This window comes from Schistosoma mansoni, assembly GCF_000237925.1.
Source record: "Schistosoma mansoni, WGS project CABG00000000 data, supercontig 0125, strain Puerto Rico, whole genome shotgun sequence".
In the NCBI taxonomy this organism is placed as follows: Eukaryota; Metazoa; Platyhelminthes; class Trematoda; order Strigeidida; family Schistosomatidae; genus Schistosoma; species Schistosoma mansoni.
Window position 1 is genome coordinate 165,235 of NW_017386034.1, and position 14,595 is coordinate 179,829.

Consider the following 14,595-nt stretch of genomic DNA (forward strand, 5'->3'; position numbering starts at 1 on the left):
ATGACACTTTATTTACTGTATTATTTATAACTTAATTCAATATATCAAGAAAGTATTTGGGACTCATCTAAAAATACCATAAAACCCTATCTATGCCAAATACCGAAACTATCTTAAGGTATCGCGGATACTAAACATAAATCCTCTTTTTGATCACTTTAACTATTACACTCCTTTAGTATTTTTTCAATAACTAATTCCATCCTTAATACTTCTTACTTATAAAGTTATTCATGAAACATTTTCAACAAACAGTTATACAACCTTTATGAATGCATGATTTTGATTTATGATAGAATAAGAAGTTAATAAAGATAAACAGATCATGTTGAGATATACAATTTATACTGATTTCTAATAAGACTTCAGTGAAAATACATTCCACATAATTGATAATTTTGGTATAAAATTACCTAAATCACTAAATATACGGAAAAATACAAATTCTGAATGAGTGTACACACAGTTTAGTAATCAAGTATCGGCTTCTAGTACTCATACGGAAGCAGGGGGGGAGCATACAACCACCTTTCTCCCTTGTTCCATTCAAGCAGTGGGGTTAGACAGGGTTGCCCAATCTCACCATTCCTCTTCAACTTTGTCATCGATGACATTCTGGAAACAGCTCTGATGGATGTAAGTAATGGCGGTGTGGATCTGTTGCCTGGAGAACGACTTCTCGACCTCGAGTATGCGGATGATATTGTCTTACTGTGTGATAATGCCCAAGGCATGCAATCCGCACTTAATCAGTTGGCAATCAGTGTCCGCAGGTACGGCATGTGCTTTGCACCCTCCAAGTGCAAAGTACTCCTACAAGATTGGCAGGATTCTCATCCTGTACTCACCCTGGATGGTGAGCAGATTGAAGTAGTTGAGAAGTTCGTGTATCTAGGTAGCTACATAAGTGCTGGTGTGAGTGATGAGATCAATTCTAGTATAGTGAAAGCCAGAGCTTCTTATGCCAATCTGGGCCATCTTTGGCGCCTTCGTGATGTTAGTCTGGCTGTAAAAGGTCGGACCTACAACGCATCGGTGAGAGCTGTTTCGCTCTATGCTTGTGAAACCTGGCCTCTCTGAGTTGAGGATGTTAGACGACTCTCTGTGTTCGATCATCGTTGTCTCCGAAGGATTGCTGACATCCAGTGGCAACACCATGTTAGTAATGCAGAGGTTCGGCATCGTGTGTTCGGGCGCACAGACAATAGTTCAATTGGTGTCACTATCTTGAAACACCGACCTCGGTGGCTCGGATATGTTCTACGAATGTCGTCCCAGAGACTTCCACGTCGTGCATTATTTGCCGACTCTGGGACTGGTTGGAAAAAGCAGAGAGGAGGTCAGTGTATGACATTGTGTCGTGGTATGAAAGAAAGCTGCAAAGGGCTAGCTTCTGTTGGTCCTTCACGACTCCCTGGTTGGGGTCCGAGAGATGGTGCAACACAGTGGCTAGAGACGCTATCAGATATGGCTCAGAATAGAAGCCAGCGGTGAGCCTGCTGTAACCTTCTTTTACTTTCTACATAAAGAGTGGTTCTAACTTTCTTAACTGAAAGAGTCTTCCGGTTGTACATTTCAGTCCCCCTTATCTTTTCATCCTTTCTCTCCCTATTTTCATTATTTTGTGTGGCGCATATGTATCTGGTGCCCTTTTGTACCAATATGCATGTGTTCAAATAGATAAATAAATACTCATACGGAAGCAGAAAGGTTCGAACTTACAACTTAATCATATGCTCACTAGTGACTGACTTCAAGAGATATTTCCTGGAGTTCTAGTGGGAAGCAGTGACCAGTGGAGTTCAATCACGTCTGTTGTGAGATAAGAACTCACTGAAGACAGTTGGTGAACGGTTGCTCAACTTCGTGGATTGGTTGAAGTTAGACATTAACACTATCGGATGCCGGCTTGGTGGTCTACCGGTCAACTGCTTGCGCGCGAGACTGGTAGGTCCTGGGTTCGAATCTCGCGAGGCGAGATCGTGGATGCGCACTGCTAAGGAGTCCCACAATAGGACGAAACGGCCGTCCAGTGCTTCCAGGTTTTCCTCGGTTGTCTAGCTTCAATTGACTCATGATTTCAACTATGAAGATTAAAATTCAATTGTTTTATAAAGTAGTGATGGCACTGTCCAATAACATAGTGCCCGAACACTTGCGTTCATCAGTTAAAAAGATTAATTGATTTCAATATGACAAGAAATTCAAAAACAAACAAAACATTTGCAAATCAATAAAAATAGTAACTATTTTCATATAAATTAAAAATCTTAACGACTATCAATTCGTTTCTTTTTTCAAAACAAAAAGGAACAAACATAAAGTCCCTCTGTTCTGTAATCAACAAAATATAGGTGCTTATTTAATTGGACGTTATATGTAAATATATACCTTGTCCCCGGCAAAAAATGCAATAAACAAGGAAAAATTAATTTATTTAATTTTCTTCGAATGATTAATAGATTAAGAAAAAAACAGTATTAAACTATAAAACAATCCAGTATATTGTCATCGTAATATCACTATAAAATTAGAACTAGAATACGTCAGATTTGTACAATTAATTTTTTTAGTCATAAGAAACCAATAAACACAAAAGAAGGGGATAACTTCACTCGATAATTCAATTTCAAATGATTTACGGAAAGAAAGGAGGGAAAAGAGACTAAGAAAAATTTTAAAAATCAAACACTTTTTAAATAGAATCAATAATGGATTTATGATCCACCAAAGGTTGGAAACAAGCCTGGTGTTCTAATTTAGCAACAAGTGACAATAGTTGACATTCTGAGAAGTATGGTCCAATTAATTGTAAACTAATTGGTAGTCCACGTGTAGGTGATAAACCGACAGGAAATGAAATTGCAGGTAATCCGGACAAATTTACAGCCACTGTACATACATCATCAAGTGTAGTACGTGTTCGATTGTCGAATTTGGAAAATTCATCTATACTAATAGGTAGACTAGGTGATACTGGTGTTAATATAAAGTCAACTGATTCAAAAACCTGAAATAGCAACATCAATTAAAAGTTTAATTACATGTAAAGTTTAATATTGGTAAAAATGATATACCAAAACAAATAATTAATGTGACACTATGGGCTAAAACGCATATGGTGCTATATAGAATTTCTGGTTTTCTTATATCCGTTTTGATCGTTTAATGTATGTTCATCTAAATGATGATCACTCCTTGTGAAGATAAAGCTAATTTTTACTCATTGACATCATTTACCATTTATCAGTAGGATTTTATTATGACAAATCTCTGAAAAATAAGTAATCTAAGGAGATTTACTTAAAACTGAAGGATTTTGTTGGTAAAGCAAGGAGTTTCAAACCTTACTAATAAGTGGAAATCAAATACTGATGACAGTTTTATACGAAAAGTTGGACTTTTCATTTAGATCTATTTCAGAGGTACATATTTGAATATCCTGAATATAGCAAGGAAAGATACAAGTAATAAATCACCAATTAGCAATTGTCACAAAATAATTAATAGGATTTAACTAGCTATTACAAGTAATCAAAACTGATTAATGAAGTACATTTGTCAGCACAAAAATCTAGACATTACCTTCATGAAATCTTCCTTGATCAAACGCCATAAACGTCGTGCCGCAGCTAAATGTCGACACTGTTGATCTCGAAGAAGAAAGAAATTACCAGCGAAAATTCTGCCTTGAACAACATCACCGAAACCTAATGAACGAGTAGCAGAGTATTGTGTCACTGAGTTTCTCAATAATGAATCTTCATGATGGTTGGATAACTTCGTTATGGAAAATCCATACTTTAACCCATCGTATCTGAATAAAAATTAATTAGATCATTGAAAAGCAGAATAAATTCGTAGCAAGTCAATATTTGCTTATTTATGAAGGAAAATTTTAATACTCTCAACCGTGACCGACAAAAAACTATTTATAGCAGTGAAACTAATTCTAAACAAGGCATTTCGTTTGCATATAAAGTAATAAACCAATTATACACTTCGACCAGATTCGCATGCCCAAAAACAGATAACACTCATAAATCCAAGACCCTTACATTAGTGGAAAGTTCATGTGATCCGCTTTAATTATTAATTGAACATGGCTTTTACTAAAGGTTGGCATTCAGTCGTGAAAGCGAGATCGTGTTGAATATCTATCCCAATCTGTTCAGGAAATTCTTAGCAACACCCAGGTTATGAACATTCTCAGTTCACAATATTAATAATCTATAACGGTAAGAAATTGATAACCCATAAAAAAGAATATTTTTGGAATCAAGTGGAAATTGAAATTACCTGGCCATGTTTGATGCTACTTCTGTTGCACACAAAACTGAATACACAGTTGTGGCCATAGGCGTATGAGGTAATCTGACTAACTGTACAGAACAGGATAAATGATCAGCTAACCAACCGGCAACAGTGTCCCACATGGAACATATCTCCTCTTGAAGACCAGGAACATGATACTCCAACGGGATACCTATGCGTAGCGGAGCGTCCTTGGAAGTAGAATCTAAATCACCTTTGGCAAGATCTTGCAATTCATTGTACATACGAGTCAGAAAAGAGTGTGGAAGTTGAGAACATGTGGCATCACCTGTTCGTGCGAAGTTATTTGTGGGAGACAGCCAACTTGCTAAAACACAAGCCACATCACTGACAGATGGTGCAATGATGGCAGGCACGTCTAAAGTGTTTACTAATGGGATAAGACCATGACGAGAGACTAACGTATATGTTGGCTTTAAACCAACAACTCCACAATAAGCAGCAGGTAATCGTGCTGAACCACCAGTATCTGAAGCTATGCTAGCCAAGCAAAGACCAGCGGCAACTGCAGCAGCACTACCTCCAGAACTACCTCCCGAAATAAGACGAGTTTTGCCAGCTGCTTTTTCAGACCATGGATTAACAACAGGACCAGCAACTGCACTATCTGTAGATCCACAACCCATTGCGAATTCATCCATATTTGACTTCCCCATAATAAAAGCTCCTGAATGAAGAAGAGACGACACAACCTGTAGCAATCATTTAAAAGAGACAAGGAAGAAAAAAAATATCCCAGCAATTAGCTATTTAAAATGTTTAAATAAGCAGAACTACAATTTGAAATACAAAATGACATTTGAGTATGGTGACTGAATAACATCTAAGCTCTATATTGATTCGTATGTATAAAGTAGCATTTTGATGCTCCTGGTTATAACTTTAAATTTGTAAATTCAGTATAAATTAACCAGGAAAACAGTTAACAGGATGCAAACTAAATAGTACAATAATACCACTTAGTTATTGGTAATTACTAGTACGAATAGGTTGTTGTTACTTAAAAGTAATGTATTCAAAACTATCCCGAAAAAAAAGCGGAGAATTCGAAAAGTAACCACTTAATTAGCATAAACACTAATCACTTTGACGATAGATACAAAACACAATATCGGGGATTTCGATACTGAATTTGCTGTGCTGAACAGTTTGATGAAAACTGAAGAAGAGCATAAGTAGTGTATAACTATTTACATTCTTACATCTAATGGGATTTGAAATAATATTAATTACAGTTTTCAAGAGAAAGAACTGTATTTAAAGAAAAAGTTAGTTTCATATGAAATGTACGTGCTTTTATTTACACAAAAGTTCATGAATATATATGTTAAATTCAAATGAGTGAAAACTTTGAAAGCATAAATATATCACGAAGTTTATAAGCGATCACATGGTAATAACATGTTCTGTATCACTTGTGGATACAACTTACATAGCTGAGAAAAGCCTGTAGTGATAAAATGTATACGTTAAGTGACCTACATTAAAAAACTACGCTTTTATAGTTAGGTTTGAATACCACAGTAATGTATACCATTTCTGTGGAAAAAACTTTAACGTTTAGTGGAGGGATATTATAGTGCCTGAACATAAATTGTTTATTTCTATTAGAAGAATTGTAAAAATATATCTGCTTTAACTTTCTGAACACGATCCTACATATTGATACCTTAATGGAATAAAAAAGGGTATATATTTTGATAAAATTGATTTGACAGAAACGTCTAGTCCACTAATAAATGACCAGTAGTAATGTTTTCGTTATCTGTTCACGATTTATCGTTTCATTTGAACCCAACATTCAACAACAGACGTCAATCAAAAACCTGGTGGCAGTGGAAGAAATTTCAACACCCAGAAATGAACACATTAATTTAAATATAGGAAAATACCGAATTTAGTCTGTCCAATTTGTAAACAAATACAAGAATGAACTAATGATTTTCAACTTTAAGCATTTTTAGCATTCATTCAACTTACAGCAGCATCATATGGTGAACAAAAGTTTTCCAGTGATTTAGAAGCACATGTTGTTTTTAGTGGTAGTCTACGATAATTGACACAAAAATTATCTTTTACAACTACTGGTATGGAAGTCATCAAATCGGGAGTATCTGGATTTGTAACTGAACTCTTTGGCATAATCTCAGATAAGCTACTCAGTATTGAATTGGTAGGAGGAAAACCAAGTTTAGACACAGATAAATCATTTTTAGCACCTTGTATATCGGCTTGGATACGATTAATAAATACGCGCCAAACATCCTCAGGATTAATACGTTTAGAAAGCAGTGAAGAATGAAGATGGTATATACAGCTGCGTGACATTGAAACTTCGGTATAAAAACTGGAAATATATATGGCAACTCGAAAATATTAATACATTTAATAAGTTTATGGGTTAGTAAGCGATGAATCAGACTAACACTTCACACAAAAGCATAAATAAAATAACCGTTATATGAGTGTTTCTACTACGTAAACCTTGTTTTTGGACAGTGGGAGACTCCGTTTATTATCTTTATGTATAAAGTGAACTTCGATCTAATAAATTACTAACTAGATAGTTTCGAAATCAAGAGCCCTGTATCATTACTTTTTTGTCTGAATTAGTGTAACCGGAAAACTTAAGTGACTGAGTTTTCAATATGTGTTAGAATAATAATTATAAATACTTTCCTTTTGCCCACAAAATATTTATTAAGTTCACCTAATTAACTGTAAATTCACAGCTGACTTGTGAACAAACTAGCTTTATGTTTAGTGAAAATCTGCACCATCGTTAAAATAGTTTAACATAAATATGAGGAATCATTATAACTCTATGAAACTTCCTTACAAAACCACGAGGCCGCTATTAAAATGCCAGCAAAAATAGCCAAGTACTTTGAAAGCATCAACATTCCACATTACTCAACAACCACGGTAACTCATTTACTAACTGTGAGTTTATACATTCGACTTTGAGTAAAATGACCTGGTACGGCCGAGGGTGGGGAAAGTCAGCTCTCCCTCTCGAAATGCTCTCACATGACCACGTGCATACAACCACCGCTAGGGAAGTCCTACTAACTGCTTTCTCGAGGCGTGCTGGTTGTTTACAAAATTGAGAGGACGAAAAGCGAATGTCCGGCACTTTAACCGGGTTAGTGGATATTGAGGATCCACCAAGGGGAATTGGAAAAACCTGGTTCCAAACCAATGGCGCACATGGGCTCCAGGATTCTGAGGGAACAAATGGCGTATGAACCAATTATTGGTCAGCCGCTAACATGGAACTGCATCTTCTCACGATGCTCCACTGCCTTGTGGATCAGACCTTTAGGTCGAAGGTTTCGGACGTGGCCCCCAAGAAAACCACCTGCTTTGGTCTGGACACCCGAGCAGTAGGACAGCTCCCACACAAATCAAGTGACTTATGTGGCACATATGTATTCACTGCTCCTTAGTACCAATACTTGTGTTCAAATACATAAATAATATTGAGTAAAATTTTGATTGTGTGAAGGCTGATAATTCTAAGAGGGTAGTAGTGTTCAAGTCTATAACTTATCGATTGAAAGATAAGTACTTCAACCATTAAACCACCATTTTAGTACTTATATATGCCAATCTATACACAGCAGGATGTGAAGAGCTCAAGCGTTATACATATTCATTCAAATGAAATCAAGATTTCACGATAACAAGTGAGTCTTTATTATGTTTAAATATGTTGCCTAATCTCAGAATTATCTAAATGATGTAACCAGTGAACATGCCCAATCATTGGCAGGAAACTAATTCATCCTAGGGGAGTCAAGTTTCTCAAATGTAGGACAGAGCTCCTTGGACACAATTTATAAGTATAATGAATGGATATCAATTACAGACAAGGTAGATCTGGAATATTTGAGTTAACTAATAGTTAACTTATAAAAACAGCGCTAATTTACACACACATTATGTGAAACGCCTGAAGATGAGTATGACAATGATTTCACCATACAATGGTTGAACATTCTTGTGAAATTTCTCACATAACATACTTTAGTCACAATCAACAAAGTCGGCTACAAATGTATGTCAGTTCAAGTTGTCACGTTAAATTAGCACGACAGGAGAAAATTAAAAACATGAATTGTTGAAGATCTGAAAGAACAGTTTTAATGACTAAACGCTGGGAAATACTGTTAAAAAAGAGGTGAAATCGATGAATAGTAAGTATGAACTAATATCGGAACTCGAGACTCAGAGGAAGGTAAGTAGTGATTAGACCTGTACCGCTGACTGATTCTGAGTCAAGTCACCAAGTTTCTAACCACCGATCACGATTACTGCACTGGGCCCGAAAAGTTAGTTCGGACTTAACAATACAGCTGCAGCAGTCAATGATTTCATCACACGATTCCATGTCTTGGCTTGGCCCACCAAGTTCTCTTACAACATAGGAAGTCGAAGTAGATAATGGTTAGCTACGTGCAACATAAGATTAACAATCTATTTTTCGTTTTTGCCTAGCACCTTATACTTAACATCAGCATCACACACTTTAATCACGCGGTACATTGGGAATACCTTGGAGACAGCTATGATCAGAATTGTAGTCCATCACTATATTCTCTTCATAGAGCATATTCACAGCCATATAGTAATACAGAATGGAGTACTGAGCAGTATACTCGCCCCTTTAATAGGTTGAAGGGAACCTTACCCGCGCCACAATTAATAAGCTTTTGTGATAATTATGTTTTAGAAACGTCCTATTCTCTGAAATGGATGGTTAAGTCCTCGAGCTATCGTTGCTTACTCTTTTCAGAAGTATGTACTCAAAATATTCAAAAACAAACAGTGAAAGCTTCAAGATTAAACAATCTTGTCCAACGAACAAAATTTCGAAATCTTCCTCCTGCGTTGCCAAAAGTCTATTATCTCAAATGCAATGGAACTGCCCCTTTTAGATTGCCATGGTTTGTGTGAAAGATAACGCTAGCTAGAAGCTACAATGAGACAAGAAACTGCCACTCAGCCTCTACCTTAAAGTTTAATCCGTATAGAGGTGAAGTAGGATGAGAAGTATTCTCTTAATGATTGAAGTTAATATGCCATTAATTACTTTGAGACCATGAAGTCCATATCAATAAGTGATCTAAAACTTGTTTTCAAGCACAAAGGTGAGAGATTCTACTTCTACTACAGAACAACTGTGACAGGAACAAGAAAAAAGTAAGGGCAACTAACTGGAAATGTTGTGAACGCTCAGAAGTATGGTATGCTACTACAATGAAAAATGTGCATCAGTGGGCTAAAAAGATAACTACGCCTTTCTGTATATATCTGCATCTTTTGTAACACTGAAATTTGCATTTAATATAAAGGTCCAATTAGAATGTCAAATGTTCAGGATAAATAAGATCTAAAACTAGGAATTGATACCAAGAATTTTTGAAAACACAATTAACTAAAGTCAAGTGGCTTGACAAGACTACAGGCAAGCATCCCTTAACTAAACACATTGCATAACTGCTAAGCAGATTAACTATTCAACAGATAAGATGAGCTTAAACCTGTTATAAATGGTCAAAGGTTAAATATTGAATTATGTATCTACGAAAACTTGTTGGTTTGATCAAGCAAAATCAAGTAGAAGTTTGTTGATCAGTCGGTTCCTAGCAAATGAATACATTAAATTTTAATCCCGAAAGTAATCTTAAAACAACGAGATTTTCACTGAAGTCATTAGGACTATATTTTTAGTGAACCATGTGTAATTTAATGACAGAAAAATCGACATAATTAAGCGAAAGAGATTACACCGCATTTAGCATTATAAAAAAAAAAAAAAAAAAGAAGACAGACACATTTTTCATTACAGTGAATCGAGAATACAGTTAAGAAGAAACAAATATTTATTTTTGGCAACAAAATTAGTCTAAATCATCATCGTCGAAAGGGTCATAGCCGAAATCTGGGGAAAAATATTTACTGAAGATATGAACTACCTCGACGAAAATCAGCATGGAGGTCTGGAGCTCGTTCACTAGATATTGTGCACGTTATGTCCTGGAAAATTAAAAGGTATATTAACAACTTACTTCATCCATCATCCCTTGAGATGCGTAATCTAAACCCTCATCAACTGGCTGCATCCTTCAGAAGCTCGTAGAACAAAGTATAATCGACTGCGTGGTTGAAATAAATATAACCTTTTGAAAAATCTTGAAATGTGATACCATAAAAGTAATAATAATAAATCTGAAACAATACCATACACTAAACATAAGAGATCTTTAGTGATCCTATCCAGCGGTACAGACGAAGCAAGCGGAGTAAAATCAAGCTGCTGGCTTATCTCTTGTGACGAGACTGTGTTAACGATCAGCTACATATCCACACCAAGTGAGTGCATTTGTGTCATGTCTTGCTTGACGATTTTGTAAGTTTCGTTTAATTAAATCTTACACAACCACCATATGAAAATGACATCATAGATTCATGGTACTGATTAGGGGACGTTCTGGTCAACCCAATCACAATGCGACCCGTTTGATACAAAAAAGTTTAGGCCTTCACTTCTGAACATGTTTTCTGTGCGAAGGATAGGGATAATAAAATGTTACTAGAACCAATGGAGATAAAGAGAGCTCTATGAGACTTATTGGCTGAAAACTAAAACTTGGACTACCGAGACATTGCTGCATACAATCCGATTACAGAGCACTATCATGCGATTCATCTAATTTACTTAATCTTGAACTACTAACATTATCTAGAACTAGTCAGTCAATGGTTGTTTAACTGCGAATACAAGGACTCACAATAATCTACAACGCATTTGTCAAACGATTGATAGAAAAAGCACGTATGATGTCTCTTAGGTGCTGTGTGTTGAAACAGTCATTCATTAAGAAGGATACATACGAAATCATCACTATTGTTTCCGCAGTTTTAAGATTATATTCAAGAGTGGTGCGAAATGTTGTGAAAAATGTCCCACAGTAAGAACTACCACATAATCTCAAATTTTCTGTGCACGGAAAGTTGGGAACTTACAATAGTCTTAGGAGTCAGTTAGGAAACTTTGACCTTGAGAACAAATAAACAGCAAACAGAGCTTCAACCCTCAATTAATGGTCAGTAAAAGTGATTTCAGAACTGGAGATGGAGTCGAACGCATCGACAAATTCGCTTATCTTATAAGTCTGATCAGCCCTAATGGGTTGATGTCTGACGGAATCTCTGCACGGATTCAAAAAGCTCGTTTGACTTTTGCCAACTTAAGTCACCTATAGCGAAGACGAGATATCCGTCTGTCAATTAAGGGACGAGTGTACTGCGCAGCAGTTCGCTCTGTTCTACTTTACGGCCTCAAAACGTAGCCATTAACAGTAGAAGATACTCGTAAGTTACTAGTATTTGACCACAGGTGTCTTTAAAATATTGCTGGCATCTGCTTGGTTCACCGGGTAAGTAATAGTGAGGTTCGACGCAGGGTATTAGGGAATGATGGTGAATCAGTTGATGAGGCCATGAATCTTCATCGACTGAGATGGTTGGGCCACGTGTTACATATGTCTGAACACTGGTTACGACGACGCGCTATGCTGACTAGTATTGGTGATGATTGGAAGAGAATTGGAGGCGGCCAAACCAAATCGTGGCATCAGTGCTTGAAGTCACTAACTTCTGGTTTGAGACTCTGAGTGACATGGCTCAGAATCGATCACAATGGCGTAGGTGTATATACTCCATAACTTCTCCTAAACCTTGAGATTACAATTGCTTCATATCTTTCTTCTAGTACTACATTCTAATATATGCAATCTTTTAAATATTACCATCAATAAATTAACTGCTTCTATGGATTCGGAGTTCATCTTGTTGTGCTTATGAGGTATGTCAACTTGGACTGATGCATATGTGTGCCTGGCCCTACGTTGTAACTGACTGAGGAATTTCCGCAATAGAGTAATTTAAAGCAAATAGATCTAGATGAGCATAATTGAACGTATTATATTTGAAATTAATAATCAGAAGCAATCATATACAAGAAAAATCATCGGTTATACTTAGGGTTAGCAAAGAGAATGGAGTATTACAGCGATCTGCAATTTCGGTTTGGGTCCGTTTGTGGATTCTCTTTGACAGAGCAGATCTCGGTGATGGGTAATTCAGTGATTTTGAGGATACGATTGGAAGATGAAGCTAGTTTGTCTATAGCTTTACTTAAGATTAAGAAAGAACCGCTTGCATTTGTCAAAGAAACTTCGGTCAAAAAGTTTTCCATAGACAGATGAGTCATAACTTTACTGGGTAATGCCCTCTTTTATACGTAGCAACGTTTCAGCTGCCGGACTGTCTCACAACTCGTTTTTTGGGATTAGTGACCTAGTGTTTACCAGTTGGTTAGGTCTCCATGTCCAAGGACAGTCTTTTGCACAGTGTCATAAAGTCTAAAAACACCACTAGTAAAAGTGGCAGGCGTAAAACTCCTGCAAAACTCCCGTGGTAATGTATTCACCACCACAGGTAGTTGGCCACATATATCTATCATACCGTGCTCACGGAGGTCAGCTTTCGTTATAACAGGAAATGCCTCTATATTGTCAGTCCAGAATGGCAGGAGTTGCGAGATGGAAGGCATACGAAACTTAGTCTTTAAATTTTTAGATGCTTGCTTCTACATAATAAGAATAGAACTTATGAATATGAGAAAAAGTTATGAAAACACAAAATTGATTTCACAATATGTAGAAATATAAGTAATATTACAACAAGAAACAGACTGACAGTTTGTCTTTCAACGTACCAGATCACATCCAGACTCACCATGGATGATGTCGCGGATATGTAATGCTTGATAACTTGATTGTCCGCAACACCGTTGTAATCAATGATCTCAGACCCGGTCTAATCAGAAGTCATAAATGAAGGGGTTCGAAGATATAACCATAAGATCTTAGTCTAGTAATGGTTGTAAGATGCGTGAGTTAAATTATCTCATACCAACATGTCAACGTTTATTCTACTGCATCCAAACACTATACATCATGAATAATTTCGTCCTCTCCTTTTATTTAGTATTTCTGTGACATCAAGTAACCACTCATAGATGGAAAAATTTCTGAGTTTAAATCGATCATGTCAGATCTGTTTTTTAATCGATACCACAGCTGTACAGCTTGTGCATTATGCTAGTTAGAATGACGACTACTATTAAACCACGACCCTGAATAATACACCGATATTCAGCTAATTAAATATCCAAAACTATCGACTCTATCGCTGCGACAGAGAAACTAAGCGAGGAGGCGGTTGTCTTATATTTGCTTTGGATACCTTAAAAACTAACAAAGTTGAAGATAGTATCTTGAATAGTTTACCAGAATTGATCTGGATATCAATCAATACCCTAAATCATAGTGTACTCCTAGGATGTATATACAGAGCTCCTGACAGTTCGGATAATCTGAATGACCATCAATGCATTCATACATGCATTTACTCTAAACTTCAGTGCTAAGATTATCACTGGCGATTTCAATTATCCTGGGATTAACTGGAGTACCGGTAGTTGTCAGTCAAGCAATGATGAATTTTCGTCAATTCTTAACCTGTACTGCTGGTCACAGTGAGTTCGTACCCCAACAAGGGGTGACAATACACATGATCTAATATTTAGTAGAGATATCATTCCCCTATCTGTACAAGTATATAACGAATTTGAAAGCAGTGATCATAAGATAGTAGCTTGTGCTCTCCCTATCTATCCTTCTTATAACTGACCAATTCAAAGAACCTGCAATTGTAGAGACTATAAGCATGCAGATTGGAACCTCTTGCACTCACTGATCGAACTCTCACACTGGGATGAATTCTTCTCATGTAATAATCTCACAGATGCCATCAACATATTCTATTTGATTGTTTACTCTTGTCTAGATTCCTGTGCACCAATTAAGACTTACAGGATTAGTAAACCTTACGAATTATATATACCAGCTAAATATCGTAATAAACTAAGACGCCTACAGAAACATTATTTTAAATCTGACAACTTCACGGCAGTCACACAAATAACAATAATTTTTAACCAAATTAAAGAGAAACGTAGGTTAAAATCCATCAATGAAGAGCTATTGGCACTAAGTACTAGCTCAAAAACGCGAAACCTAATCCACCTTTACAATAAACGTGCTAAATCAACTCAAAATGTTGATATACCATGCATCCTGCATAATAATAGTTTTATATATGACCCAAAAACTATAGCAGACCTTT

At 36.4% G+C, this 14,595-nt stretch overlaps 2 protein-coding genes across 2 annotated transcripts; both read right to left on the minus strand.

The window, feature by feature from the left end:
* Positions 1-2,272: 2,272 nt before the first annotated feature.
* Positions 2,273-7,205, minus strand: Smp_031990 (glutamyl-tRNA(Gln) amidotransferase subunit A,putative). The gene is made up of 4 exons (XM_018790286.1): positions 6,316-7,205; positions 4,300-5,027; positions 3,586-3,817; positions 2,273-3,010 (listed from the first exon to the last, which is right to left on the minus strand). The coding sequence occupies exons 1-4, from the start codon at positions 6,661-6,663 to the stop codon at positions 2,696-2,698; spliced, it is 1,623 nt and encodes a 540-aa protein (XP_018646347.1). The 5' UTR covers positions 6,664-7,205; the 3' UTR covers positions 2,273-2,695.
* A 2,837-nt stretch (positions 7,206-10,042) lies between these two features.
* On the minus strand, positions 10,043-10,496 carry Smp_139500 (hypothetical protein). Its single transcript, XM_018790297.1, has 3 exons — positions 10,410-10,496; positions 10,317-10,377; positions 10,043-10,282 (listed from the first exon to the last, which is right to left on the minus strand). Exons 1-3 carry the CDS (start codon positions 10,461-10,463, stop codon positions 10,242-10,244), a joined length of 156 nt encoding a protein of 51 aa, XP_018646348.1. The 5' UTR covers positions 10,464-10,496; the 3' UTR covers positions 10,043-10,241.
* Between the last annotated feature and the right edge of the window lie 4,099 nt (positions 10,497-14,595).

Excerpts from the sequence above, each read along its gene's own strand:
- Smp_139500 (XM_018790297.1), bottom strand. The coding sequence starts at position 10,463 with ATGCAGCCAGTTGATGAGGGTTTAGATTACGCATCTCAAGGGATGATG. Across the intron at positions 10,378-10,409 it reads CTCAAGGGATGATGGATGAA|GACATAACGTGCACAATATC; the intron begins GTAAGTTGTTAA and ends TTAATTTTCCAG. Across the intron at positions 10,283-10,316 it reads CCATGCTGATTTTCGTCGAG|ATTTCGGCTATGACCCTTTC; the intron begins GTAGTTCATATC and ends ATTTTTCCCCAG.
- Smp_031990 (XM_018790286.1), bottom strand. The coding sequence starts at position 6,663 with ATGTCACGCAGCTGTATATACCATCTTCATTCTTCACTGCTTTCTAAA. Across the intron at positions 3,818-4,299 it reads GTAGCATCAAACATGGCCAG|ATACGATGGGTTAAAGTATG; the intron begins GTAATTTCAATT and ends ATTTTTATTCAG. Across the intron at positions 3,011-3,585 it reads TCAAGGAAGATTTCATGAAG|GTTTTTGAATCAGTTGACTT; the intron begins GTAATGTCTAGA and ends TTGCTATTTCAG.